This window comes from Acomys russatus, chromosome X (genome assembly GCF_903995435.1).
Source record: "Acomys russatus chromosome X, mAcoRus1.1, whole genome shotgun sequence".
Classification (NCBI taxonomy): Eukaryota; Metazoa; Chordata; class Mammalia; order Rodentia; family Muridae; genus Acomys; species Acomys russatus.
Window position 1 is genome coordinate 120070906 of NC_067169.1, and position 26056 is coordinate 120096961.

The 26056-nt window shown below is 47.6% G+C and overlaps 2 protein-coding genes across 5 annotated transcripts; both read right to left on the minus strand.

Annotated features, from left to right (window-relative positions):
* Positions 1-8059: 8059 nt before the first annotated feature.
* LOC127185508 (melanoma-associated antigen 11-like) lies at positions 8060-9015 on the minus strand. The gene has a single exon (XM_051141942.1). The coding sequence runs from the start codon at positions 9013-9015 to the stop codon at positions 8260-8262; it is 756 nt and encodes a 251-aa protein (XP_050997899.1). The 3' UTR covers positions 8060-8259.
* A 9467-nt stretch (positions 9016-18482) lies between these two features.
* Positions 18483-22056, minus strand: Eola2 (endothelium and lymphocyte associated ASCH domain 2). 4 transcript variants are annotated; one of them, XM_051141662.1, is made up of 4 exons: positions 21482-21802; positions 19923-20195; positions 19058-19187; positions 18483-18804 (listed from the first exon to the last, which is right to left on the minus strand). In XM_051141662.1, exons 2-4 carry the CDS (start codon positions 20173-20175, stop codon positions 18729-18731), a joined length of 459 nt encoding a protein of 152 aa, XP_050997619.1. In that variant the 5' UTR covers positions 20176-20195; positions 21482-21802; the 3' UTR covers positions 18483-18728. The 4 variants fall into 4 exon arrangements, with proteins under 4 accessions (XP_050997619.1, XP_050997618.1, XP_050997617.1 ...); XM_051141660.1 differs by adding an exon at positions 21880-22051 and having other exon boundaries at positions 18521-19187; positions 21482-21628; XM_051141661.1 differs by lacking the exon at positions 21482-21802 and adding an exon at positions 21880-22056 and having other exon boundaries at positions 18509-19187.
* Positions 22057-26056: the final 4000 nt, after the last annotated feature.

The window sequence follows — 26056 nt, forward strand, 5'->3', positions numbered from 1 at the left end:
TTAGTGTCTGTGCCCCCCCCCACACATCATATGTGCTTCCTCATGACGTATTTCAGCCCAGACCCATGTAGTGTATGAACAGCATCCAGGAGACCAGGTGCCAAGTCCAGGGCCAGGCACTGAGTAGACACCGATGCCCTGGCAAATGTGTGATGAACAGGGAAAGCCCCCAGTCCTTCTGCAGTGCAAGAGCTCTGTGGAGAGTGTTCCCCAGCAAGGAAGGCTGGCTCCCACCCAGCTATTCTTATCCTACAAATCCTAAATATAGCTCTGATTCCTTGAGGTTGATGAACAAGTATTATGTGGCCAGGTGAGGTGGCTCACGGCTGCAATCCCAGCACCTGGGAGACAAAGGCAGGCAGATCTTTGTGAGTTCCAGGCCAGCCTGGTCTAAAAAGGGAGTCCAGGACAGCCAAGGAAAGATACACAGAGAAACCCTATATCAAAAAGCAAAGCAAAAAAAAAAAAAAAGTGTTAAGTGGAGGATATTTTGTAGCAAGCCTTTGCAGGTTCCTTTACAAAGTCTCTAGTGCCTGTCTTCCTCATGTGTCAGGCAATTTCCTACCCGGAAGTCCTGAGAGGAAAGGCCTGGGTCTCCCGGGCCAGGAGGCAGTAGTGTCCATCTCTAGCAGACAGGCAGTAGTTTGAGGTGTGCTTATACAGGGCTAAGGGCTGCTTGGCCGTGACCAGAGCTGCTGCTCACAAACTTCCTGGCATCATCTGAGGAGGGCAGGGACCCAGGAGAATGGAATCTCCTTCCTCAGATACCTGAGCAGTGTGAGGAGACACCACCAGGTCAGTAGCTATAGCCTTCCTCACCCAATATGCTGAGGGCATAAAAACTGCGGCTTCTGTCCTTGGAAGGGCAAGGCTGACCCAAGGGTGTGGAAGCTTGGGCCTCCGGAATAGTGCCAAGTGTTAGCTAGGATAGGATTCAGATTCTTGGCTCAACTTTAAGATTTTCTCCTGAAGTATTCCCCAGGAACTCCAGTGTGTCCCTCTGGAAGTTGAAATAGCCATAGATCTAAAATAAAATTTGAAATGCAGCTACAGTGACCACAGGATGTTCTCCGGGTCTTCTTTTTTTTTTTTTTTTTTTTTTTTTTTTGGTGACTTAAGAAATGACAGAAGTGTCTGGCGAAAGGTGTGCTGTGCTGCGGCAGAATCCCAGTAAAGAGAAATGACTCATGTGTAAGGTGGTGACACATGTATGTAACGTAAACTGGCTTCTCCTCTGCCTCCTGACTGCCTGTCTTCAGACATCTAAAGGGACAAACGGGAGTGCATTGTCAAAGTCTTGTACCCTTTAGTAACAACACTGTCTGCTGAATGAGGAGCTGGAAGCACATTGTTACCTGGGTGTGGAGATAGGAAGAGGTTCTCTTCACAAAAAGTGGGAGACAAGAAAAGCTTTGTAACTTACCATGATTTTCCAGAGCAGAGCTGGCAAAGAAAGGTCTTCCAGCTTTCCTTCTCAAAAATCTTCCGAGGGCTCCTTTTCCTGCTGCTGCTGCTGCTGCGCTGCTAGGAAGGATGCCTCAACCCTGAGACCTGAGGAGCCTGGATCCTGAGCCTTGCTCATCCCTCTCTTTCTTCTTCTCCTCCTCCTCCTCTTCCTCCTCCTCCTCCTCCTCCTCCCATCTTCTTCTTACTATTATTTTGTTTAGTCGTTTGGTTTTTCAAGAAGGATTTCTCTGTATAGCCTTTGCCTGTCCTGAACCCCCTCAAATTCACAGAGATCTGCCTGTCTCTTCCTCCACCAAGTGCTGGGATTACAGGCATGCACCACAGCACCTGGCTTCCAAAATCTACTTATCACCTCTTTTCTCATGACCATGTGACAGCCAGCAACAGTAGCACCAGGAGCCAGAACCAGCAGGAGAAAGAATGCCTGTTGTCTGAGCTCTGTGTGTGTGTGTGTGTGTGTTTGTGTGTGTCCCTGAAAAAAGACTCCATTCTGTATTTTCTGAGGAGCATAGAAAGCCTCAAATGGGGAGGAAAGGGACATTTTACAGAATTCTGTCCTAGAGTTAGGTGTGCAAGGGATTAAAGTCACTGAGCCCAACTGATTGATTCCAAATGACCCACACAGCAAACATTGTTTATCAACCAATAACCATAAGCTGGTATTGTTTCTGCCTCTCTGAGCTGGGCAGGATTTTCAGAACAACATCTGGCTCCCAAGTCTGTATTGGTAAATTAGAATTATCTGGGATTTTCCATGAGAACAGCAGAAAGGGGAAGCAGTTAAAGTGTAGGTGACAAAGGTGAAGGCTGCCCTAGAGATAGGCAGCCTTTAGACCCTCTGAGAGCATGCATTTGCCCTCTACAAAAAAGCCTATTGGGTTGTGCCTAGTACTTGCAAAAGCTTTGTCTGTGACACTGAGTGTAAGTGAGATACTTTTTTTTGTTGCTGGGTTAAACACCATGACCCAAAGCAACTTAAGGAAAGATCAGATTTTATTTTGGCCTACATTCCAGAGGGAAGGTCCGTAATGGCAGGAGATGCAACATCAGTAAGTGCCAGAGAACTAAGCTGAGAGATGAAGTTTTCAACCACACACCAAAGAGAGATTTAGCTGGAAATAGGATGAGGCTGTGAGCACTCAGAGTCTATTTCTAATGACATCCTTCCTCCAGCAAGGCTGCACTACTTCCCCCAAAACATCTGCGGGTTTCTGCAGCAATGACAAAACACCGTGGCCAAATGTAACTAGGGCATCAAAGGGTTTATTTCACTTTGCAGATTATAAATCTGTGGTGGTTTTGAATAAAAATGGCCCCCATAGGCCCAGGGCATGCCATTATTAGGAGGCGTGGCCTTGCTGGCATAGATGTGGCTTTGTTGGAGAAAGTTGTGTCCTTGGGAGGGGTGTGAGGTTTCAGATGCTCAAGCCAGGCCTAGTGCTCACTGTCTCTCTCACCTGTGGATCCAGAGATAGAGCTCTCAGCTGTGTCTCCAGCGCCAAGTCTGCCACATGTCACCATGCTCCCTGCCATGATGGTAATGGACTGAACTTATGGACACTGTGAGCCAGCCCCAATTAAATGGTTTCTTCTATGAGAGTTGCCTTTGTCATAGTGTATCTGTGCAGAAATAAAACCACAAGACACAAGTCTGCCATAAAAATGGAGTTTCTTTAGCTGTTATAATGATTTCTGGTCCACCTCAGTGACATAGAAGCCTGTTCCGAGATTTTTACCACAGGCAAGAGGAGGCATGCATAGGGAGAGCCATGTGTCTTCTCCCTTGAGGCCATCAGAGGAGCAAGTAGGAACAGAGTCCTGTGGCCTTAGGCCACCCCCACCCAAGGCAAAATCCTTGAGCTCTTCCCAGGCTTACAGCTGTCTCCTGACTTTGCCCTTACTTCCCGCAGACCTGTGAGTCTGCATCCTTTCCACAGCACAAGCTATTGCAAGGACCTCACTCACCCTGACTAAGAAAAGGGGATGGGACCTTTGACCTCCAAGTCATTTTATCTGGTCCAAATAGAGCAGCTCCTGGACTGGCCCTCCGGAAGTGAAAGCAGGCCAACTGCCAGATGCCTGAATGACACAGAAGGGGAAAGAAATCTGAAACACTTCCCATTTTTCATATACCTTAAGTCATTTCCTTATGCCTTTAATAACTTGAAGTGACACATCTCACATCATTTCCTTAGACCCTCAGAATGCAATCTTTCCTATTCTCAGACCTTTATGTTCCTGACAACACCTTTTTAGACCCTTAGGCTTTATTGCTGTGAACAGACAACCATGAACGTGGAAAGTTTCATACAGGAAAATGTTTTATTTGGGCTGGCTGACAGTTTCTGGGGTTCAGTCCATTTCATTATGGTGGGAAACATGGCGGCCTGCAGCAGACATGGTGCTGGAGAAAGAGCTGGGAGTTTATAATCTTGATCTGTAATAGGCAGGAGGAGGCTGTGTGCCACACTGGACATAGCTTGAGCATAAATGACCTCAAAGCTGCCTTCCACAGTGACACACTTCTTCCAACAATGCTACAGGGACTCCAACAAGCCACACCTCCGAGCGGTACCACTCCCTACGGACCAAGCATTCAAACACAGGAATGGCCCCAAAGGGGACAAACCTATTGCAGCCAGCACAACCAGCCTGCTGTTTGTGATGGGTTCCTTCACTGCCTAAGCTTGGCTGTGCTGGAACTTTCTCTGAGTGCCTGAGGGCACCATTCCCTGTATTCCATTTAGTGTCTTTAATCTATTTATCTCCTTGACCACAGGATTTACCTCCATTGCACTTCCTCCTTTCTCCTTGAACCCTACATTTTGTGTGTTTCCTTGCTCATGTTGCTCCTGTTAACCAAACACTCTTCATACAAGTGAAGAGTAGCTGATGTGATGGCCCACCCCATTAATCAGTGGTCTCTGACTGAGAGAGCATAAAGGTCAACAGGCCACAAAGTACATGTGACATCTATCCTACGGAGGGTTTCAGTGTGTGGGGCACTGGTGTATCCAACCCATGGCCACACAGTTAACTCAAAGGGAAAACAAATCCTGGGGAGAGCCCACATTAGCCTCCATCTTGGGAAGGACCATGGGATTTCCCTGCAGCTTCTGGCTCTAACCGCCTGTCTGCTGCCTGCAGGATCCAGGACAGAAGGGCTGTGGGATATAGTCTATTGCTTGGCAGATCAGTGGACAAGGATCTCATTCCTGTATGTCAGTACTGAGCCATCTTCTAAGGACTCAGAACCACAAAGTATCACCCTTACCCCTCCCCACATGCCCTCACCCTGAGGTCCCAGCAGGCAGATGAGGAAGCTTGGTGAGGGGAGCACTCATAAAAGTCAGCCTTAGTTTCCTTCACCACTGTTAAACCTATGCACAGTAGCTTGAATATCCCAGTCTGTCTGCCTTTGTGCCTTCATTGCCTGTCTGCCTGTCTGCCTGTCTGTCTATGGTACACTTTCAAGGAAGCACTCAGAGCTCAGAACTTGACTAACAGACACTTGGTCCCCCCCTCTTTCTGAAGTCCCCAAATGGCATCATGCACTGAATGCTTGGAGAGGGAGTGGAATCAGCCTGTTCTTCCAAGTACACATCGGTGGAAATACCATTTGGGTGCCTTCTAGATGGGGTTGGGCTTCTGCCGTCCTCTCTCAGGTCCTACATACATGCCAAATGCAAAGCCACTGTCATGGATAACTGGATCTGTAAAAATAGCTCCTGTGTGTTTTTCTACAGTGCCCTACTGGGCAAAGGGCTGACACCAGCAACTGGGAACCTGTTTGGCACAGTGCTCCCTCACCACAAGGGTACAGCTGTGGGGCCCTCTCTCTGCAGTATATCTTCTACCATCCTCTCTCAGGTCTGACTCTCACCCTCGGGATGATGGGATCCTCTTTCAGTGAAACCAGACCATGTGACCCAGATGATCTGAAGTGCTTGATTCTGGACCAGAGCCATCACAATCTGCTCTCAGGCTGCTGTGTTAAATCCCCAAGGAGGAGCCTTGGGCACAGCCCTCCTGGCTGGCATGCTAACCACGGCATGAAGCAGCACTATTTGTGGCCCACCTATCCTGAAAGAGGCCCCTTCAGTCCACCGTAAGCTCTTGCGCATATACTTCAAAAGGGAATCCAGGCTCTCTCCACACAGGAATCTCAAAATGGCTCTGAGACACCCCAACCCCCAAGGTCACTGATGCAGATGGGGATGCAGAAGCTTGGGGAACTGCCCTTTCTTCCTCAAAGTCACATGAGATTTGTTGCCAGACCCACAGCAGGATACACTGCACTTGACTGTCAGTGCCCATGGACATGTGTTGCAGCTTCTGAGACCCAGTCTGAACTTCAGTCTTGACTAAGTCCTGGGGCCCCTTTCTTTCTGGGAACCTCTCAAATGCCTTCTATCCACAGAGGCCCCAGATGGGGAAGGTACAGGGCTCACTGCCCCATGTTGGTACCTGCTGGGTGCAGCTCACCAGACCATCTGACCCAGATTATCTGAAGTTGTTGTAACCAGACCGGAGCTCCCACAGTGCCCTCTCAGGACCTGTGCCTACCCTACATGCTACTCACTCATCTTTTCCTCTGGGAGTGCCTAAAAATGGTGTCTCTGCTGGGTTCCCCAGAATGGAATGAAAGGGTTCATCCATAGAAGTGTGTGGCAGCTGGAGCTAGGCTGACCACAGGGGTGAAGTGGCATGACTTCCAGACCCCTGGTCCTCAAAGAGAGACCTTTAGGGTCCTTGCAAAGCGCCTACCTGAATTCACAAAACTCAGAGTGGCTTTCTCCATTTGAGAAAACTCACAAAATGGTTTGAAGAGGGGACATTCCAAATGCTAGGATGCCTGACAGTTCCTCATCTGGGACAATGGGGCCTGACTGTGAACCTCTAGGTGCAGTTCCTTGAGGGGAGAGAACCACAGAGAAAGGAGGGGCAGGGGACAGCCAAGTAGCCACGGTGAAGTTTCCTGAACAAACTTTACTAAATCCTCCTGCTTGTTGGACACATGTTAAGATCTCTGTCATCACTGCACTAGAGAACTGAGCTACAATGCTATCTTATGGTTGTGGGGACAGATCACAGGAAAACAGTGGTAACCGCTCATGCCTGAGGATCTGTCTGATCACCTCCCTGGAACCTGCATAAACAGTGGGATGCAGCAGCCAGCACCTGATGCAGGAATCCTAGCCCTCCTTTGGCAAGATGGCAGGAGAGGCAGGAGAGTGGGCCAGAATCTCCCAGGCAGCCAGCTTGGACTGCATACTGCAGCAGCAGCAGCAGAAGCCAGTGAGGCACCAACACCACAAGGTGGAAGGAAGAGCCAACTTGAGATATATCCTCTGGCTCCCCACCAGCACTGAGGCATGCATGAGTCCACCCTCACACTCTCCTATACAGAGACACAAATGGTTTGTTTGTTTTTTAAACAATTTGTCCTGGTAATAGGACTTTCGCTGTGCACTTGCTGATATTGCAGGAGGAAGGTTCAGTTTATATCACTGACATGCAGACTCACAACCATGTGTAACTCTGTTTCTATGAAATGTGGCACCGTTTCTGTCCTCTGGGGATACCAGGGACACATGCAGAACACTTCACATGTAGGCAACACACTAATACACCCTTAGTAGTCATCTCTGTCTCTCCTGACAAGAGAGGTGGAAGAGGCCCTGCCTAGGAGCTCTAGGCCTCATCTTCCCATGATTCTACCCTGTGTGTGAGGAGGAGCACTTGCAGAGGGGAGAGGTGAACCATGCCCTACACGTCCTGTGTCCTCTGTAACTCTAACACCAGGGCAGGATTCCTGTCTGCACATTTGTCCTTTCCTGTTTGGGGGTGATGGGGATACACCGTTTCTGACTGTATGTGTTATCCTAGTGTTCAGTCACTAAGGAGACCCCAGCCCGAGTCCTCCATGCCAAGGCCAGCAGCATAGCAGCTTGGAGCAGTTTTCCCTTCTCCCAGGCCTAAGTCACTCACACTGCCCCAGGCCCTGTTCCTGGTTAATAATTCTGAAAGCCATAAGGGAGTTAGGTTACTCCACCGACTTGGGGCTACCAGCTGAAGGTGACCCCTTGGCAACATTGCTGTACTTGTGCTGTGAAGGGAATTCTCACCTGTCCTCCTGACAGGGTTGGGGCACTTGAGCGACACCATTTCCTAGAAGAGGTTGGACCAGCCTTAAGGCTGCCTGTTAACCCAGGACCTCTCACAGAGCAGCTGGTGCTCAGCGAGAGCATGCAGAAGAAATTGCTTTCACCTTCCCTTCACCTTCACTGCAGTTAACCAGAACAGGAGACTAAAACTGAGGAAGCAATCGAGATCGTTTTATTCTGTTTGTCAGGAAAATGCCAAGGTCTTCCCCACTGCCTGGGAATGTCCACTTAGAATGCCATGGGAGCTTGAGAAATAGTACAACTTAGATGGAAGTCATTCTCGTTGGTTTACACAATAATACCCTTCTCCTGAAGTGGATGAACAGCAGCATGGGCATTGCTAAATCCATTTGCACACTTAAGACATCCCAGGTCCATGAGTCTTGTAGTAAAGGTCACAACATTCTATAACAACTAGACAACCTCAAGCCACACAGACAGGACAGAGTAGAGGGAAGAACAGGAGAGAGTGGTTCCCACAGCTCCTCCCACCATGTGTCACATGATGGCGTGGTACTTAGATGACTGACTCTGCCTGCACTGGGGTTGGATGGGAACTGCCTGTGTGGGAAGTAGAACTTGTGCAGGGCAGAGCCAGAAGGGCCATCTGCCCGGCCCTCCTGACCTAGACCCTGTCTATCTCCTCTCTCAGAGCCTCTGCATATCTAAAGGGGTAGGCTCTGGGATCCTGCTTAAAGATGCTGGCAAAAAAGTTGAGTAATTTCATCTTGGTGGTTTCGGCATGGGCCCTTGGGCCCCACAGGAACTCATAGGAAGGAGGATCGCTATCAGGCACCTGCCTGTATTCCAGGTACCCTTCCTGCACAAAATGCTCCGTGATGAGACGTCTGGGCTCCCCATACATGAAATGCTCACTGTCCGCATACACCCCCATCTTGTTCAGTACGCGCCACAAGGCCTGCTCACTAGCACAGTTGTCCTCTATGAAGATGATGCACAGCACGATTAGTAGCAGGCCTGTCTTGGGTACGCCTGGAAAACCATGCTGAGTCCCATGGTAGGTGATCCCAAGGGCAAGGGCAACAGAGTAGATGTGGTCAGGGGTGTTTCTTTCCACTATCTCCAGACCAAAGAGCAGCCTCAAACAATCAGAGGCCTTAGAAAAGATGACAGGGTAGTATTCCTCGTAACCGCGGAGGACTACGTACAGAATCTGAGCCTTAGATGTCAGCTGCTTCCTAGTGTACTTGAGGAGAAGGAAGCGAACCACATCAATCATCTTTCTGTTGAGGACACCTTGTGAGGGAGAGTGTGGGTCATCCAGTTCTGTAGCTTGGCTGCCGAAGGACTCAAAAGATGATGCCCTACTGGCATAGTCAGGAGAGGAGGCTCTCTGAGGCCACTCGGGAGAGCCCAGCATATCGCCAACAGATGGATGCCCTGAGTGGGTGTTGGTGGCCTCCACCTCGCCTGCCTCAGCTCCTGGGTCATGGGCACGCTCCAGGCCCCTTGCCCTGCTTTGGGACTGAGAGCTGTCTGGGAGGTTGCCTGTGTGTCTGCTGTCAGTTGGATCCATGCTGATTTCCTTGGGAACACAGGAATGGACTTGTTGCAGCTCAGAGGGATGAAGACTCACAGGCCTGTGGAGGGGGGGGGAGCGGGGGGGGGGGGGGACAGAAAGGGTGAGTTGAATCTGACACCTGTAGCTTGGGCAACTCTCAAAACCTGTTGCAGGGATTTTGCCTGCGGGGTGCCCTATGCCCAAAGGACTCTGGTCCTGCATGTGCCTCTGAGTGCCAGGATTCTCATTGCGGCATACTCCCACACCTGGCAATACTGTACCCTGACATGATGGCTGAGTCTGGAGCACAGACCATCAGAACCCGTGTAGGAATATGCAGTGATGGCCTCCTGTCCTGGCTCCCTCTCTGATCTTTTAGGGGTTTCCAAAGTCCATCTGAAATGCATCTTATCTCCCCTGCCAAGAACCCCAGTTTTCCACGGCAGGAGTGGCAGATCCCACTCAGGGTTCCCTAGGCATCAGCACAGGTCCATGCATGCTTTATGCAGTCCTCTCTCTGGGGGACAGGGCCTTCTCACATGTTCATTAATGACCATGACAGCTTACCTGGTTGCCAATACCCACCTCCTCTGTCAAACACGCCTGACTCCCTCTTGCCTCCAATGGTAGCCTGTGCTCCAAAGGCTCATCTTCCTGAGAGAGGAGACAGAAGTCAAGATGAATCAGCTCTGGAAATGCCTGGCAAGGGCTGACTCAAGAGCCAAAAGGCCATGCCCCTGCATTGTCCTGCAGACTCTGAAGTCTTCCCTTCATTTCCTGTCCCACAATGCCTTTCAGGACTCTCAGCTCCAGTTTCCAGGTTCCAAGCCACCTCTGAGCCCCACGTAGGCTCCTCAAGCACAAATCAGAGGTGGCATCTTTGGTCTAGAGTGAACCCATCCTAGAGTCTGTGTTGAGGCAGGACAGCCTTTGCATGTCTTCTGTCAGAGGTCCCGTTCTGCCTCTTTGCTGGCCCTGCTTCCTTACTTATGTCACCCTGAGGCCTTATCCCCAGGGTAAATCTGCCTCCTCCTTCTCAATCTGCAGTCTGAAGCAAAGGCTCAGTGGGTCAGTGTAGCCTCCTGAAGGCCTCTCAGGACTGGAGAGTGTGCAGAGGCCCACATGTGCCCTGAATGGCAGAGGTGACAGATCATTTTTTTTTTTTTTTTACTTTTTCCTCACTAGGTCCCAGGCTGCATTAATTGGGGGCCCATCAAGTGAAAAGTGTCTCTTCAGCTCAGCTTGTGCTGTCACCTTGCCTCTGAGAGCCTTCCTTGCCCTCCAGGAAATTCTTTTGCATGGGAAATGGCAGAGAAGGAGATCTTCCCTGTCAGCTGGCCCTCAGGCAACCTCTAAGCAGCAGGAACCTAAAAACACAGCTCTCACACTCTCAAGTCCTAAGACACAGACATGGAAGGCAGAGCGGGGAAAATACCTCAAGTCAGCCTAGGCTGGTTTCTTAGAGCCTCAAAAGAATACAATGTAGCTTCAATTTCCCTGTCTACCTGTCTGTGTGGGGTCCGGCTTGGCGCCCTGCCTGCTTCTGAAATCCAAAACTGGCCCCATGCCTGAGAACCAGGTGAGAGTGTGGTATGAACCTCGTCTCCGGAGTCCAGAGGTTCCTGCGAGATGGAGTGCGGCTTCTGCTGTCCTCTTGGGTCCCACACACACAATGAGCGCTAAGACACTGTAGGGAGTGACCCCACCTCCAAAAATCAGCCCTTTAGCTTTGTGTCCACAGGGAGTGGCTGGGTTAAAGGCTGATTCTGGCTACTGGGACCCTGTTTGTTGCAGTGATCACACAGGGGAAGAGCTGAAACATTGTGGGTCCCTTTCTCTGGTACTTGGCCTCCCCGCCCCCTACCGCCATTCTCAGGCTGACTTTGGGACCTCTGATATTGGCCCCAGGCAAGGCTTTCATGCCAACTCTCATGAGGACCTTGGAGACACACTAACCAGTGTCAACACTGCATTCTCTTAAAAGGCCTGTATCCTGGAAAGGGCCTTTGCCAGCCATAAACCGCTCACCTTGACTCGGAAAGGGCGGCATCACAGTCTGCCTGTTGGGCGTGGCACAAAATGGCTCCGGCTTCAAGTCCCCGGATGCTGGAATGCTTGCATCACAAAATGGTTCTGAGCTCATATCTGGAAGTCCCCGGATGCTGAAACAAACCACCTGCCTATTTGCCTCACCCTCTCCCTGTTGGGCATGTAACAAAATGACTTCCGCTTCAAGTCCCAGGATGCTGGAATACTTGTGTCACACAATGGCTCTGAGGCCCAACACAAGTCCCTGGAATGCTGGATAAACTACCTGGCTCTTTCCCTTCAGGAATCTCGTAAAATGGCTCCTGGCGCCCCAGATCCTGTATCCAGATATCACCATGGATGTAGATGGGGATGCAGAGGTTTGAGGGGGCTTATGACCACGGTCACTGTGAACTTTGCTTTAGGACCCAGAACAAGATGCACACTTGCTTGGCCCTTTAGACCTGTGCGCTTAGGCCCTGAGGCCCTGACTTGCCCATTGACCAAGAAAGTCACGTGATCTTTCCTCTCTGGAAAACTCTGAAGTAGACCTCATGGGCTGATTTCCACTAGGAAGGACTAGAGGGAGGGGAAGGGGTTCGTTCTCACAAGTAGTCTCTCTCTGGGGCAGCACACATGACAGCCACTGAACTATACTGCTGGGGTCCCCCTAAGCGCAGCCAACCTTCCACAGCCCCCTCTAGGGACCTAGTTTTATCCTGTCATTTAAGCAGTCCTCTTTCCCGTGGGGAATGCCTCAATGTGGCGCCTTTGCAAAGGCCCTAGTCAAGGAGCATATGGGGCCTGTTTGTCCATGTGGTTCCTGTTTATCATTGCGGGCCCCACTTGGTTCTTGGTTGACCACGGGTACTGAGTGGGGCCTACCTAGGTATCCCATCCTCGGACTTGAGATTAGATCGCACCAGGACCTCTGTACTCCTGTGAGCCCTGGGAGACCTTAAGGCAGAATAGCCACACTCACTGCAACTTTGAGTCATCCTGTAGTGAGTGCTTCAGGGAGTCATAGGTATTTCCCTGCTGAGTAAGACCAGGGATCTGCCGGGGCCCTCAAGGAGAATCCAGGAGACCCCTGATAGAAGACACTTGGAAGCTGTTTCTGCTGTCAGCCCTGGTCCTGGGGAAGTCTGTGGACCAAAGCTGTCACCTTGGACTTCCTGTTCAAGGGAACAGGTGGGGATCAGAGGTGGCCCTTGCCTGAAAAATTTGTCTAGGATTCAGCTAGTGCCTGTGAGGAGTTAATACAAAACTCTTCAGAATCCCCATGGTCCCCTGCTCCCTCTGCCAGCTTTGAGATACAGAGATACAGCCCAGGTGTGTGCAGGTGTGCTCCATCCTTACTCTTGTCTCTTCTCTCAGGAAGGTGAGTCATGGTAGGAGTTGCTATCCACAGAACACTGGGCGTTGTGTTACTGTTACCCAGAGGAGGTGTCCAGTGTCTGCTAGCAATCCAGGTGGCCTAGCACGGGAAGAAGAGAATGTGTGGAGGGGCCTAACATCGCCTCACACAAGGGACCACACAAAGCCCTCGTGCCCTCATTCTAATGCCGGGGAAGCCCTGGAAAGGTGGTTACTGTGGCTGGCTTATTTTTCTGCCTCAGGACTGTGGATAGGTGGTCTCATGGATGTGACAGCCTTGAGTTCAGGGCCAGGCTGGTCTACAAAGCAAGTTCCAGAACAGCCAAGGCTACAAGAAAAACCCTGTCTCAAAAATCCAAATCCTCCTCCACCTCCTCCTCCTCCTCCTCCTCCTCCTCCTCTTTCTCCAAGAAAATCATAGACATATATAGAAAAAGTGTGTGTGTGTGTGTATCAAAAATTTATAGCTTTCATTTAAATCAATCATCAGTTGTTTGAGTCTTTAGTTTTTGTTTGTTTGTTTAAGACGGTGTTTCTCTCTGTGTAGCCCTGGCTGTCATGGACTCGCTTTGTAGACCAGGCTGGCCTCAAACTCACAGAGATACTCCTGCCTCTGCCTCCTGAGTGCTCTCATTACCTGGCACCTAATTATCAGTTTTAAAGTTAGGTTGTTTATCTGATTATTTTCTCTATGGCATTAAGAAATCCTTTCTCTGGGACTGAAGGGGTGTGTCATTGGTTAAGCACTTCTTCCAGAGGACTGAGATACAATTCCCAGCATCCACATGGTGGCTCGCAACTGTTTGTAAATCCAGTTGAAGGGGATATTACTTGTTCTGGCCTCTTTAGATACTACACACATGGAATACACAGATATACATGCAGACAAAACACCCATACACATAAAATAAAAATGGAAAAGTCTCTAAAAAACCTTGTGCTCCATACTTGGAATTTTTTTTTTTTAAAGAACTGCTAGTGCTCTTAACTGCTGAGCCATCTCCCAAGCACTCAAATACTGTGTGCTTAAAGGTACAGCCTTCAATACGAATAATTGACTTTATGTCTCAAAGACTAAAGCCTTAAGTGATTTGTGATGAGAGTTTAGGGCTTTAAAATTACTTTTTTTTAGTTTGAGTTAGATTTGATAAGAACTTTGAAAAAATTATTTTTGAAGCGATCACTGCTATATATAAACCATAGCCTTTTGTTTTAATGTTACAAATATAAAGTAGACTCTGTATTAAAATGTAAGATGATAGCTATTATTAGTAAAGACTTAAAGACATAGCCAGTTTTATTACACACAGGGAGTTTACCTTGATTCTAAACCTTATGATTTTTTGAGATTATATTTCCTGCACTTTTGTAAATGGAAAGGAAATTTAACATAAAGATATTTGACAAACATATATGCTCATCATTTCAAATGTATCATAGCACTAATTTTTTTACATTTAACATTTGAATATTAGTATTGTTGAAAATAATCCATTGTATTTAATCTCATAGGATATTTTAATGAAGGCTAAGCATTCTTGTTATTAAAAATAAACTAGATGTATAATCTGAATAAATTAATTAAATAAAAAATAAAATAAAATAAAATTAAGTTATCATAGAAGGCAATTTTTTTGAAAATCTGTGTATCCAATGTTAAATCTTGTGGATTAATGAAACTTTTGTCCTATGACTCTAAAAATACTTTAAAAAATATCCATAAGTAGAATTTTAAGGTTTTACAAAACATTTAATAGAAGCTTTACTACCATTTTAATAGGTTTAAAGAAATTTCAGAATATCTTGGTTTGTAACTCCTTGTTAGGCCTATATATGTGCATGAATATATTTTATACACAGGTATACATAATATATAAAATGTTTGAAAACACTTGCATTTACCTTTACACATATTTTAAGCCGGACATGCATGGGGAAAAAACAATCTCAAGACATAACAAAATGAATTTAAAATTTTCGAAGTTGGCCACAGTGTTTTTTTTGGGGGGGTGGGGTGGGGCGGAGGCGGATTCTAGGGACAGGGTGAGTTTGATCCCTGCTGTCTTAAAATAGAATGATGATGTCACTGTTACAGAATTCGTAGAACTGTTGCATCTGGAAGGAGCTAGGAGGGATGGCACCTAAGCTTTGAAGTGGCCTTCTGTCAGTTTTTGCGCTCTGAGGGTTTATGCAGCTATTCCTTTTTAGATCTCTCAGAGCCTCTGCATAATTTAGTCTCAAGATATGCCTGAAATCTCCCATGGCTGAGGGTCGCTTAGATGGTGGGTCTTCCAAGATAGCCCCTAGGTCACCTAAGAGGCTTTGAAATGCAGAAACTGGCTTGCTAAAGATACCCTTTGTGTCACAGTAAAAAAGAGCTGGGAAGTAGTCAGGGTCCCAGGCCAATCCCCTTGCTGCTGAGAAGCCTGCCTTCAGCCCCCCCCCCCCCCAGTGGCTCCCCTTTCTTTTCTGGTTTATGTCTGGTGTCACCCAGAACACCTCCAATACATCCTACAAACAATTAAACTAATAACAATTATGAACAAACATGGAAATTCCTTGAAAAAGCTGAAATACGTTGAGTTCAAAGCCACTAAGTGGAGACACTAGTACAGGGCCTGTGGAGTGGAAAGGGGCATCTGTTTTGCCTACTCTGAGCCCTCCAAGAGACCAGGCCAGTTAAACTGTCTTTTCTTCCTATCTTCCAGCTCCCAAGTGTGCTTGGGCTCCCGGGAGGGTAGGCTCAGAGGAACCAGAAACTTGGTTTATTGTCTCAAGTTACTCTGGGCTTAACCTTTTCCAGGCTGGGACTTCAATCATTTGCCCATGTTGTTTCCCTCCCGATACTAAGTCTATCTTCCTGAAACAAAAGTACTCAGCCGTTGGGCTGTTAGGTTCAGAGAAGATGGCTGTATACATGGGCTCCTGGGCACCCTCCAGGCCCTTTGTCACTGCACTGATTTTCCATTCAGGTTAAGTAAGCAGGTATTCTCTTTTTGGAAGAAATGCTTAGCTGAATGCCTTGTTACCTGGGGAAAGTGTCTCCATACTCGCAAGAATAAGACTGTCTATAGTAAATAGCCAGAAGTGAAGCTGAGAGCAGTTATGGCACAATAAAGCAGACATAAATAAATCACAGTGAAGGAAAAGTAGGCAGCAAAGCCACCCAGGCATTGCCTGGCTGACTCAGCATGGGAAGATGGCAGGTGTTAGGGCCCTCCCTGTGAGTGACAGAGTCTCCAGCCTCAGTGTCAGGTTTCTCAGCAGGAGACAGGCAACTGAACCTGCCCATCTTAGCAGCACATTTCTAGGAAGGCTAAAGGAAGGAAAAATGAAAGACTGGATGTGAGTAAGTGGATGCTGCCATTGCAGGAAAGTCTAGGTGTGTGGGGCCTAGGCCAGTCCTGTGGATGGGCACTGCTTATTAGTCAGTCTGCCTGTGGTCCGTTGTGTCTTATATGTTAATCTGGCTGTGTCTGTCTCCACACGCCTACACTCCTGCCACAGTGGTACTCTGACATACTTCGGAGCTGCGGTTTTCATGGTCCCCTTCCTCTCCCACCAAAAAGGACCCATGTGTCTAATAAGAGCAGTAAGCCGGATTCATAAATCAGCGCTGTAAGTTGGATATAGAGCATCCTCCAAGTTTCCTGTGTTAAGGGCTTGGCCTATAGGGTGGGACTATTAAGAAGTGGGATACGGTGGGAGGCCTTGTGGAATGGCTAGGACAGAGACTGTGGGTTCGCAGCCCACCATATGCTTTGTTGTGCTTCTTGGCTTGCATATCAGCAGCTTTCTCTCCATGCATCCATGTGAGGACGTGGTCCCCTCAGCAGAGACTCCTAGAGATGCGACAACCAGCTTTGGACCTCCAGAGCCCAGAGCCAAACCAAAGTTTTCCTTTTAAATATAAGCTCAGGTACTTCATCCCAGTATTATGAAGCTGCCTGACACCAATAGTAAATGTCACAGTAGCATAGAACTCATAGTTTTAAGAATTTGCCTAAGAAAAATGAAATTATCCTGTTAAGTGAAGGACAAAGGCTGTCTGAGTGAAAAAATCTACAAGACATATTCAGAGACACTCCTGTGGCCCCAACCTCATTTCTTTAAGCTCCGAGTGCAGAGAATGAGGAAGAAACAGAGTCCTGAATGAAGGCTTTGGAAACACACTTAAAATCATCATAACAAGGGCTGTCTTGAGTTAGCTTTAATTGTGGACTTGACAGAGCCTAAGGTTACCGGAGAGGGAAGCCTTTGATCATGAATGTCTAGATCAGATTGGCCAGTAGCCATGAGGATGGGAGATTGTCTGATGATTAATCCATAGGAAGGCCCAGCCCTATGTGGGTGGGTCTATCCATTTAAAGGTGTTTCTGGGCTGGACAAGAAAAGCTAGCCAAGCAAGAGCCTGCACACGAGCTAGCTTCTCCATGGTTTCAAAGTTACTGCCCTGTTTTTCCTTCTCGAAGGTGTTTTATGGTTGGTAAATGCAAGGTATGAAGTTTGGAGGGTCTAAAGAATGTTCTTAGGTATCCAAGATAGGTAAAAATGCTTTAGATTTCTTCCTGTTGCTGTTTTATTGTTATATTCACTAACTGTTCGGAGTTTTGGCATTCATCAGCGGAGCTCTGTCAGAAAGAGCTGTACAGCTTCTGTCTTTCCTATGATCACTCAAAGACTTTAACTCAAAGTCTTTTCCTAAGCCTCTGATATACTATAATACAAAATGTTATGTCTGCTGCCTTTTTCTGCAATGTGTATTTCACTGCAGATTGCAAACAATGATGATGCTAACATGTCTAAAACTTATCTCATTTTGTAAACTTAAAAGGATTCTTGGAAGCTACAGGGAATCCACCTCTCGGGTCAAATGGAACCCATATAAGTACTGCCAATCAACAGTCTAAATTTCACCCTATCGCCTATTTCAATGGGTGTGGTGTCCCCCACTTCCCTGGTTTTGGGACCCCCTCCCTAACTACCCAATTGCTGTCTTTCTACACCCAACACCAGATGATTGGTGAGTTCCCTCTTCCTACTTGCCTTAAATACTTCCCTTTGCCTGAGAGACTGCTGGTACCTCTCTGGTTCACTGGGGAGCAGAGGTGCCCCAACCATGGTCTTTACAACTGTCAGTGGTCCATATGTTTTACATGAGAGAAGAATAAATAAAAAGTTTAAGAAATTACAAGAAGACAAAAATTATCATCTAACACTTCAACTTAATTCAGCTGAGTAATATTTAGGATTCTCTGGGTTAATAAGTAGTTGGGTGACCCCCATTATTTTTTGCCTGAGAGACCCTCTCCACCGAACAAAAGCAATGATGCACCTGTAGTGCAATCTGTCCTGTGCAGCTGGCCCTTTAAAGGGTCCCTTGTTTCTAGTCTCCTGGCCGTTTAATAATTATTAGAACTGCTTGACCCTATAACCGTCAGTAGAGGGTATAATAAAAGCCACAGAGATTGAAAAAAGCAGGATTGAGTAGAGAAGAAAAGGCAGTTGGTGCAGAATTGGGCTAGTAGAGTGAGAAGAGAAGACATTTGAGCTAGTGGAAGCTGAGCTAAGAAGACAGTCTAGAACATTTGTTAGTTTGGAGCTGCTAGTATTGGGAGAACTGGCACTGTTTAAGCAGACTGTTGGGGAAATGAGGTAGGAACAGTTGGAATAAACATTATTCCAGGGAGTGCTCTCTCTCTCTCTCTCTCTCTCTCTCTCTCTCTCTCTCTCTCTCTCTCTCTCTCTCTCTCTCTCTCTCTCTCTGTCTTCTTCTCTCCTAACTAGTGTTAGGGATGAAACGAGGTGAGGAAGGGTGGGAAAAAGAAAAACCCACAAAGTGGAAAAGCCAAGTTACATGGGTTATCATTGGTTTTCTCCATTTGATCCCTTCTTCATTATAGATTCATCAGTGCATTGGCGTCAACTCGGTGCCTGGCCCCAGACATGTCACATTGTCCCTTGGATGCTGTTCATACACTGCATGGAATTTGAGTGCAATAAAGACATGGGAAAGGAGAAAGAGAGCCCAGACACTAAGCACTTACCATCACCACATTTATTTGTGCAATCCAGAAAACAGCATGACTAAAGTGAACTTCAGCAAAACATCATTTCCTGGAGTTTTCCTTTTCCGTAAAGGCCAAGGTTCATGAGGCTCTGTGGTTCTACTGACACAGCCACAGCACAAGGGATGCCCTCTGTGCCATCCTCTTCATGAGGCAAAGCTGTCTGGGTCTGGGTCTGGAACAACACATAGTGGCCTGTGGTCTGCATGTTAGTAGTGGCTTAGAGTTATCCTGAGATGTAGAGGTCCTTGATGTCATTATACTAAGATGGTTTCTTGGCAGGACCATTATTGAGTTGTTTTCTTGGTACTGTTCTCTGCAGAATTCATTCACTGCTGCACTCTTTACCCAAAGGGATCAGGTGCTCTGGGATGTCTACCTGGAATATATCCTTCCCCCCTTTTCTAGGTATGGGCTCCACTAACCACCTGGGGTTTGAAATTGGAGTCAGATACTTCTGCTGCAGGTTGGTTAGCACAGCTTGAGTTTCCAGTTCCACAGCCTCATCAGTAGCTAAGGTTTCTGGGCATGGCAAAGTCTCTCCAATGTCAACAAGTCCTGGGTATAAAGACAGAAACATATAGCTGTATTCTCTTCTATACAGCAAGGTGATCTTTATGACATCAGGGTCACTACAGAGTCAGCTGATAGGGTATAACATCACCAAAATGATAAGAAACAGGGATTATTTTTCACTGAATACTGGGGACATCACCAATTGAACTAGGGAATCCTAGGTGAGGCAGCCACAGGCATTGAGAGAGTGGCTTATCCTCAGTGATTCTCCCATTAGGGGACAGGTTGGTATTTACCTACAGAAAGAGAGCCAACCCTAGCCAGGAAGCTCACAGTCAATAAAATTCCCAATTAGATCACCAGGTGACTGGATTAGATGTTGACTGGCGTCTTACGTAAGGCCCTTGTAACAGGCATAGAAGCCAGGCAGGAAGCTTTACTCTAGACAACACTCCACTTATCAGTGTCTATGCTGACTGTCATAAGCTATGCCTTTTGCAGATATTCATGCACGCACAGTCCAATGGTACAAACAGATACTGACTTGACATGGGCGCTAACATAAACAGGATCTGAGGCCCAGAGTCAAGAGGTAACTACTTGAGTCTGTGGAACCCAGGCCTCTGTACCCCAGCCTACTGACTCTGGCAGCCCCTAAAGAAGCTGCTTGGAAACTTTAGCCCACACCCTCTAGCTAACAGCAAAACAGAGCCATCAACCTACTAAGAAGCATCCTGTCAGAACTGTCTACATCGTATTTGGTACAGCCTCACTTACCAGCTATCACCCCTCTGCCATATTTTTCTCCTTCCTGTAGTAAGGTCTGAATCTCTGTCTGGGACATTCCCAACCTTTCCATCAGCACCTCCTGCCATTCGTCATCTTCCCAGTCCCTCTGAGCAATGTGGATGGCGATGGTACATTTCTGAAGGCTGCTCAATAGCGGACGCCAACGTGTCTCAAGAGTCTTGACTCCATTTAAGATTAAACCAGCATAGGGCTGCCGGAAGGAGAGGCAGGGAAACTTCATTTTCCTTAGAGTCTCTGAGCCTGAAAACAGAAGCACATCACAGCTCAGCTCTTCAGGCTTGAGCACACTGGGCCTCAGTTGCCCCAGATGTTTCCCATGTGCCCTGAAACTCCACTGAACTTGATGGGCTTCCTGTCACCGAGGCCCATTGCCAATGGCTGAGATTAGGATGACACTGGTACATGCAATCTTTGGAATGCTCACAGAATAGGACCGAGACAGCTTGAGAAACATACTGGGAGAAAAGTGTGGTCAGTGCTGATGGAGGTCACTGGGCCTTAGGGGAAGGCCATCTTGACCTAGCCAGGCTTCATATCTGAGTAGGCTGGCTTTAGCACAGACGGGAAGTCTTAGCTTTCCTACTTTTTTTCACTATTTCACTGCCACCAATACTCTTTGCTTTCTGGCCCTATCACTACAGGTCATACAGGTCTAGAACTGTCAAGCTCCAATTGAGCTAGAAAACACTAATCATTGAAATCAAAGTACAACCTTCCCATACATTGCTTTTGGTCACGGTGCTTGTCAGCAATAGAATGAAACTAGAACACTAACTAAGCCAGTTGTGTTTCAGGCAGGACCAGCTGTCACATTCATTCTGGCCTGCCAGTCTGCTCTTGCTCAGCATCGCTGTCTCACCATTCCACGAGAGGATGGTTTTGCTCCTGAGAACAGTGTCTGCACACCTTTTTACCTCACAGTGAAAGTCTCTTATGTGAAGTAACACATGCCTCTGGGCCCACTCTACCTTCTTTACAGTGCTGGCCTTAACAAAGAGTGAACCTGTGCTTTTCACTCACAGCTTGATTTTGCAATCATGACAGTGGGGAGGCCTTTTTTTTTTTTGCCTGGGATAAGGATATAGAAAGTTAATTCTGCAAGTGGTTCTCATTATTAAGCCAAACATGCACAATCTAACATGAGAAAAATGATTCCATATAGAATATGATTGCATGGAAATTTGCTGAAGTGTACCGAATCCCAGTGCATTCTGTGATATCTAGTATAAGAGACTGGGCATAATATCAAAGGCCACAAATTGTCACTCCTCATAGTCTGGGATTTCAGTAAGTTCATAGCCTAAAAGTAAGGAGGGACCAGTGCTTGTGGAGCAGCATTTATGTTTTCCATCTATCTGCATCCACGCTTAGGAAAGAGAATGAGGTGCTGGCAAGACAGGGCAGGCAAAGACCGGCCTTGGGCTGGCTCTGCATTGCAGGGCCTGGCACAGTCCAGTCTGGGAATCAGGAGCCTAGGGTACTCTCAATTGACAGGGACAAGCTCATGGCTCTGAATCACAGGTTACCTGTTTCCTTTGCCTGCTGTGGGTCTTGCAGTCTTATCGCTTAGCACTCTGCGCAGACTGGAGTTGACACACAGTCCTTTGCCTCCCAGCGTTCCCGGGAGACCTGCAGTACCAAAGGCTCCAAAGCGTGGGTGAATAACGTTAGCTCTAAAGAAAGGAAAGCTTTTAGATAGTTAATGCCTTAACACTAACAGGCTTTCTGGGACTTTAGCTCTGTCTGCTTTAAGGTACAGACGCAGAGAATATCCACTCCCCTACGCACACAATCTTGCGTAAGCACGCACATCATGTCGTTTGCATGCTTAAACATTAGCAGCCAATTAGATTTACAGGCACCATTTATGCACCAGTGATAGGAAAGCGCCACACTGGATGCTAGAAGACCTTGTGGGACTTACCGTTTTCTTAGAGCAATCTGCAAAATAAAGCTGCTCCAGGGTCTGTTATAAGCGGCTGGGAGGGGAAAGAATTGAAAAAAGGAACCAGGGGATTAAGTCGGATGAATCTGCAAAAACACACGGAAGTAGAAGTAGGGTGCCCTGCAGCAGGAGGAGCCAGGTTGGGGCTGTGACGGAAGAGGCTTGTTGAGGAGGGGCCTGGAACTGGTCCAAAGCTGAGCTGTGTGAGTCCAGAGCTTAGGCGTTGGGGTGGGGCAGGGCAGGGCTGTGAATGCGGAATGAGAGTTTGTGTTCTGAAGAATTCTTTGGAACAGATTGCAATTGCCAGTGCTTGGAGGCTGGGCAGGGCAGTGACCAGAATTTGGCAGGGTGTGAGTGCAGACTTCGTGGGTGGAGCTACCGGGATGCTGGGGCGGAGCTTTGGACCCCAATTTAATTTGGCCCAGATCTGCTTAAAGAGAAAGGAAGGTCTGGGCTTGCAGAAATGAGAGTGGTGAACCAGAATGTCGTTCTCAGCAAGGTGGGCAGGGCTTCAAAAGTACCAGCCAGGGGCTGTAAATGGTGAGATCATGTTGACAGAGCTGATATTTTAGATCCTGGCATTATGGGATAAAATGCTATGGGAGAAGGGGCGTGTTTGTGCGGGCTGAATTAGGAGTGGTGGGTGGGACTATATATGCTGAGGCGGTTCAGTGATTGGTGACTTATGAAGAAGGAACAGAGTGTTGAATAATGGTGTAATAAAGGCCCAGAAACTCTGAAAGAGGATGGGGCTGGTTGAGATACAGGGCAGGGTTGTGGGTGATGGATGGGCCTGTTAGTGCTGATTTGGAGCTCTGAAGTGCTGGCAGACAGCGAATTGTGTTGATGTCGGGTGGTGGGAGGGACTGTGCAGGCTGTGCTTGTGTGTGTGTGTGTGGATGGAGGGGTGGGAGGTGGTGCTGTGAGTGTCGTCCTAGGCACGTAGGGTTTACAGCATACCGGAAAAGGGTTGTAGGTGTTAACTTATGGAGGGGGAGAGAAAGACTGATGTAAGAATGGTAGGCATAGTTGTGAGTGCTGATCTAGGTGAGCTGTGTCTTGAGAGTAACAACGATGGTTGTCGATGGTAAGATATGAAATGGGGCTAGAGCTTTGGATACTGATACCATATGATGCGGGGCCACTGGAAGTGGAGGGCAGAGCAGGGCATGCTGAAGCACAGGTGATTGGTAAGTAAGTCTGTGAGTGCTGACCTAGGTGGGCCAGGCCTTGGGAGAACTAGGACAGTGATGTGTGTGGTGAAGTGTGAAAGTACAGCTTTGAGTGCTGTCATAATATAGTTCAGACTGTGGATGAAGGGCTGGATGCGAGTGCTGACCTCAGTGAGTGAGTCCATGGGAGCAGTGATGTAGGAAGTAGGGAGGCAGCATTGGATTCTAACCTAAAAGGGGGTGATTCTAATTGAGAAACAGGGCTGATGGTGTTGAGGCAGAGCTAGGGGTAGAGATAAAGGAGAAGCAGGGTCGGCCTGGGAGTACTATAGCAGAGCTGCCAGGGCTCCAGTAAGAGCAAGGGAGGGCAACTAGTGCAGAGTAGGTGGGAGAGGCCATTCAAGGCAGATCAGTGGGTTACTTGGCAAGGCATTAGGAGTAGGGCTGCAGGAAGAGGAGCAGAGCAGGACTGGGAGAGCTGAGGGAGAAATGGGGGCAGTGTCATGTGTGGTGCTGGATAGATGGGGGTGGGACTGTGAGAGAAACATGGCAGGGCAGGGCTTGTAGAGCAGCTAGGGGTAATTGGAAGGAGGCACTCAGAGATTATGAGGCACATCCTTAAGTTGAGTAAGAGGCAAAATGGCAAGGAAAGGGTGCCTTAGGGACATAACCAGACCCTGACATTTCCAGGGGGCAACATAGATGGCATAAATGCTGCAAAAAGGTCAGGATCTTTGATTGGGGACCCAGATGTCCTTAGGCTGAGTCTTACAGGGTATGGCTGAATTCCTAAAGTCAGTCTCCATGTTTTCCAGACATTACTGTCCAAAACTATTAATGGTCACAATCTTATTAATGTTTAGATCAAGCCCGGGCTTGGCAGCCACCTCTGGGTTCCTACCTATGCAATGCCTGTAAGACAGTAGAGTCTTTGTCTGCTGCCAGAGCTCTTTCTTGAGCTTCTGGATGACATTTTCCACTCTAGCCATCCTCCACACACAGATTTCTAAGCTACACTCACCAGTCTTTCAGGACTCAACATCAGATGTCAAGCCTATCTGTCTCCATCCGTATTCTCTAGTGTGGCTCAGGACCCCACTATGCTATGCACTCCCTTGTCTCTGACCCAATAGACTTCACTAGGTCAACTTCTTTTGACTTCTCCATGTCCATGCTGTATAACACCTGTCCCACTTCTGTCCCAGTTGCCCCACTTCTTCAAGACAGCTTCACTATGTAACGCCTAGAAATTAGGTACTTTTGTCTCTCAGCTCTGCTAGCATTTGGCAACAATCTCCATGCTTCCTGTATTAGGATCCTGGAACCCATCTAAGACTGTAGCTGTTCTCTCAGGCAGAGTGGAGAGGGAGGGAGGGAGGGAGGGATAAAGAGAGGAAAGAGAGAGGGGGAGCTGTTTCTGAGTTCTTTAAGACAAAGGGAGAGAATCTACGCACTGTTTCAGGGCCTTAGTGACCACTGGTCCAGATTCTCTTCTGTGCTAGCCTTTCCTATTGGACCCCTTCCTCCTTGGATGGCTGCTGGCTTCCTCCTGACACCTGAATACATGCTTGGAGCAGTTTCTTCTCATGAGTAAGGGCACCCTGAATGTAGACTTCCCTTCTTCCTTTACCAAAGATCTGGAACTTTCCCAGGGAAGCAAACCCTTGAAGTAAACGGCTTCTAGTGGGCAACTAGAAGGGCTCCCTCTCCCGACTCACACAGCTGCCCTAAGAATATGTTGTAGTGAGCATTTTGAGTGGGGTACTGACTGTAACACAACTTCCTTGGGGACCAGATTGCATGATCTATTCCCTGACCTGAAAGCGCAACGTTAATATTCTGCTGCAGTATCAGATAGGCCTTGGAAGAATTGCCTCACTGCCATACAGGTTGGGTCCAGTGGCATTTCCCCTGGACACCAGAATATCTGTCTATCTTGACTTTCATTTGAAATAGCAATTCTGTACCAATCTTGGAATGAACTTCTTTCTGAGCCTTCCCCTCAGATCACTTTCTCTTTATAGGCTAACTTCCTGACTCCTGCCCTCATAGTGTCCCAAAGGGGTTTTCATGCATAGGTTGTGACATGCTGCCCTAGCCTACCACCCCTTTGTCTCAACTCCTTAAGCACTTCAAAAGGGGCTGCTACCAGCCATCCCTTATTTCTTTGATTCAGAAATACAGAATAAAGGTGCCCTCCACTAGAGAGGGTTCAGTTTTGTTCTGAGTCTTAGGTTCCATGAGTCTGTCATTTCCTTGACCCAAATTTGCATCATCCCTTCAAATTTTCTTTACTGAGTTTGGCTTCGTTTTTTTTTTTGGGGGGGGGACATCTTGGCCACATTTCCCCTCCCTGGAGTTACCGGTTTTGTTTGTTTGGAATGATACAGGCCACTTTGGAAATCTATAATGAATATCAGTTTCAGTAGTTACCTTGACAGTGCTTCTGCTAGCCTTCCTTGCATCTGTCTCAGGGCTATTTTGACTCAGTATTAACCACATGCTTATAAATACATCCCCAGGCCAAAGAGTATTCGTTATCCATTCCTAGAACCCATAGCCTCCCCTCTTCTGCCCAGGTACTGTGACTCCTAGAAAAGGCCTTACGTTTCTTCTCCACATTTGTTGTGCCTGTATTTGTCCAGGGCTACAGGACCTTACAGCCTAGACATGCTGGAGAAGCTCTGGGCTTCTGGGGACCTATGTAGTGATTATGAGCTTGTGTTTCCCTATCTCTCCATTCCTGTTGTATATCCCCTTTACTCCGTGATCCTGAGCTCTCCTATTTCACAGATCCCCCACCCCCACCCCAACCTTCTTTCTTCTTCATCTGGGCAAGTGGGATCACCTCTTCATTCTATTAAGATGATCCTGTCTGATTATTTTGTCTAGTATTTTCTCTTGTACTATTAGCCTGTACTTTGAAATGATATTAAAACATTTATTCTAATATCTCCTGCAGCCTAATATGGAGTGTGTTGATT

Bases quoted from the DNA above. Each gene is read 5' to 3' on its own strand.
- LOC127185508 (XM_051141942.1), bottom strand. From the start codon at position 9,015: ATGCTGGGCTCTCCCGAGTGGCCTCAGAGAGCCTCCTCTCCTGACTAT.
- Eola2 (XM_051141661.1), bottom strand. From the start codon at position 20,175: ATGAAGTTTCCCTGCCTCTCCTTCCGGCAGCCCTATGCTGGTTTAATC. The intron at 19,188-19,922 runs GTAAGTGAGGCT...CTTTATACCCAG, and splicing joins TGGCAGAGGGGTGATAGCTG to GACTTGTTGACATTGGAGAG.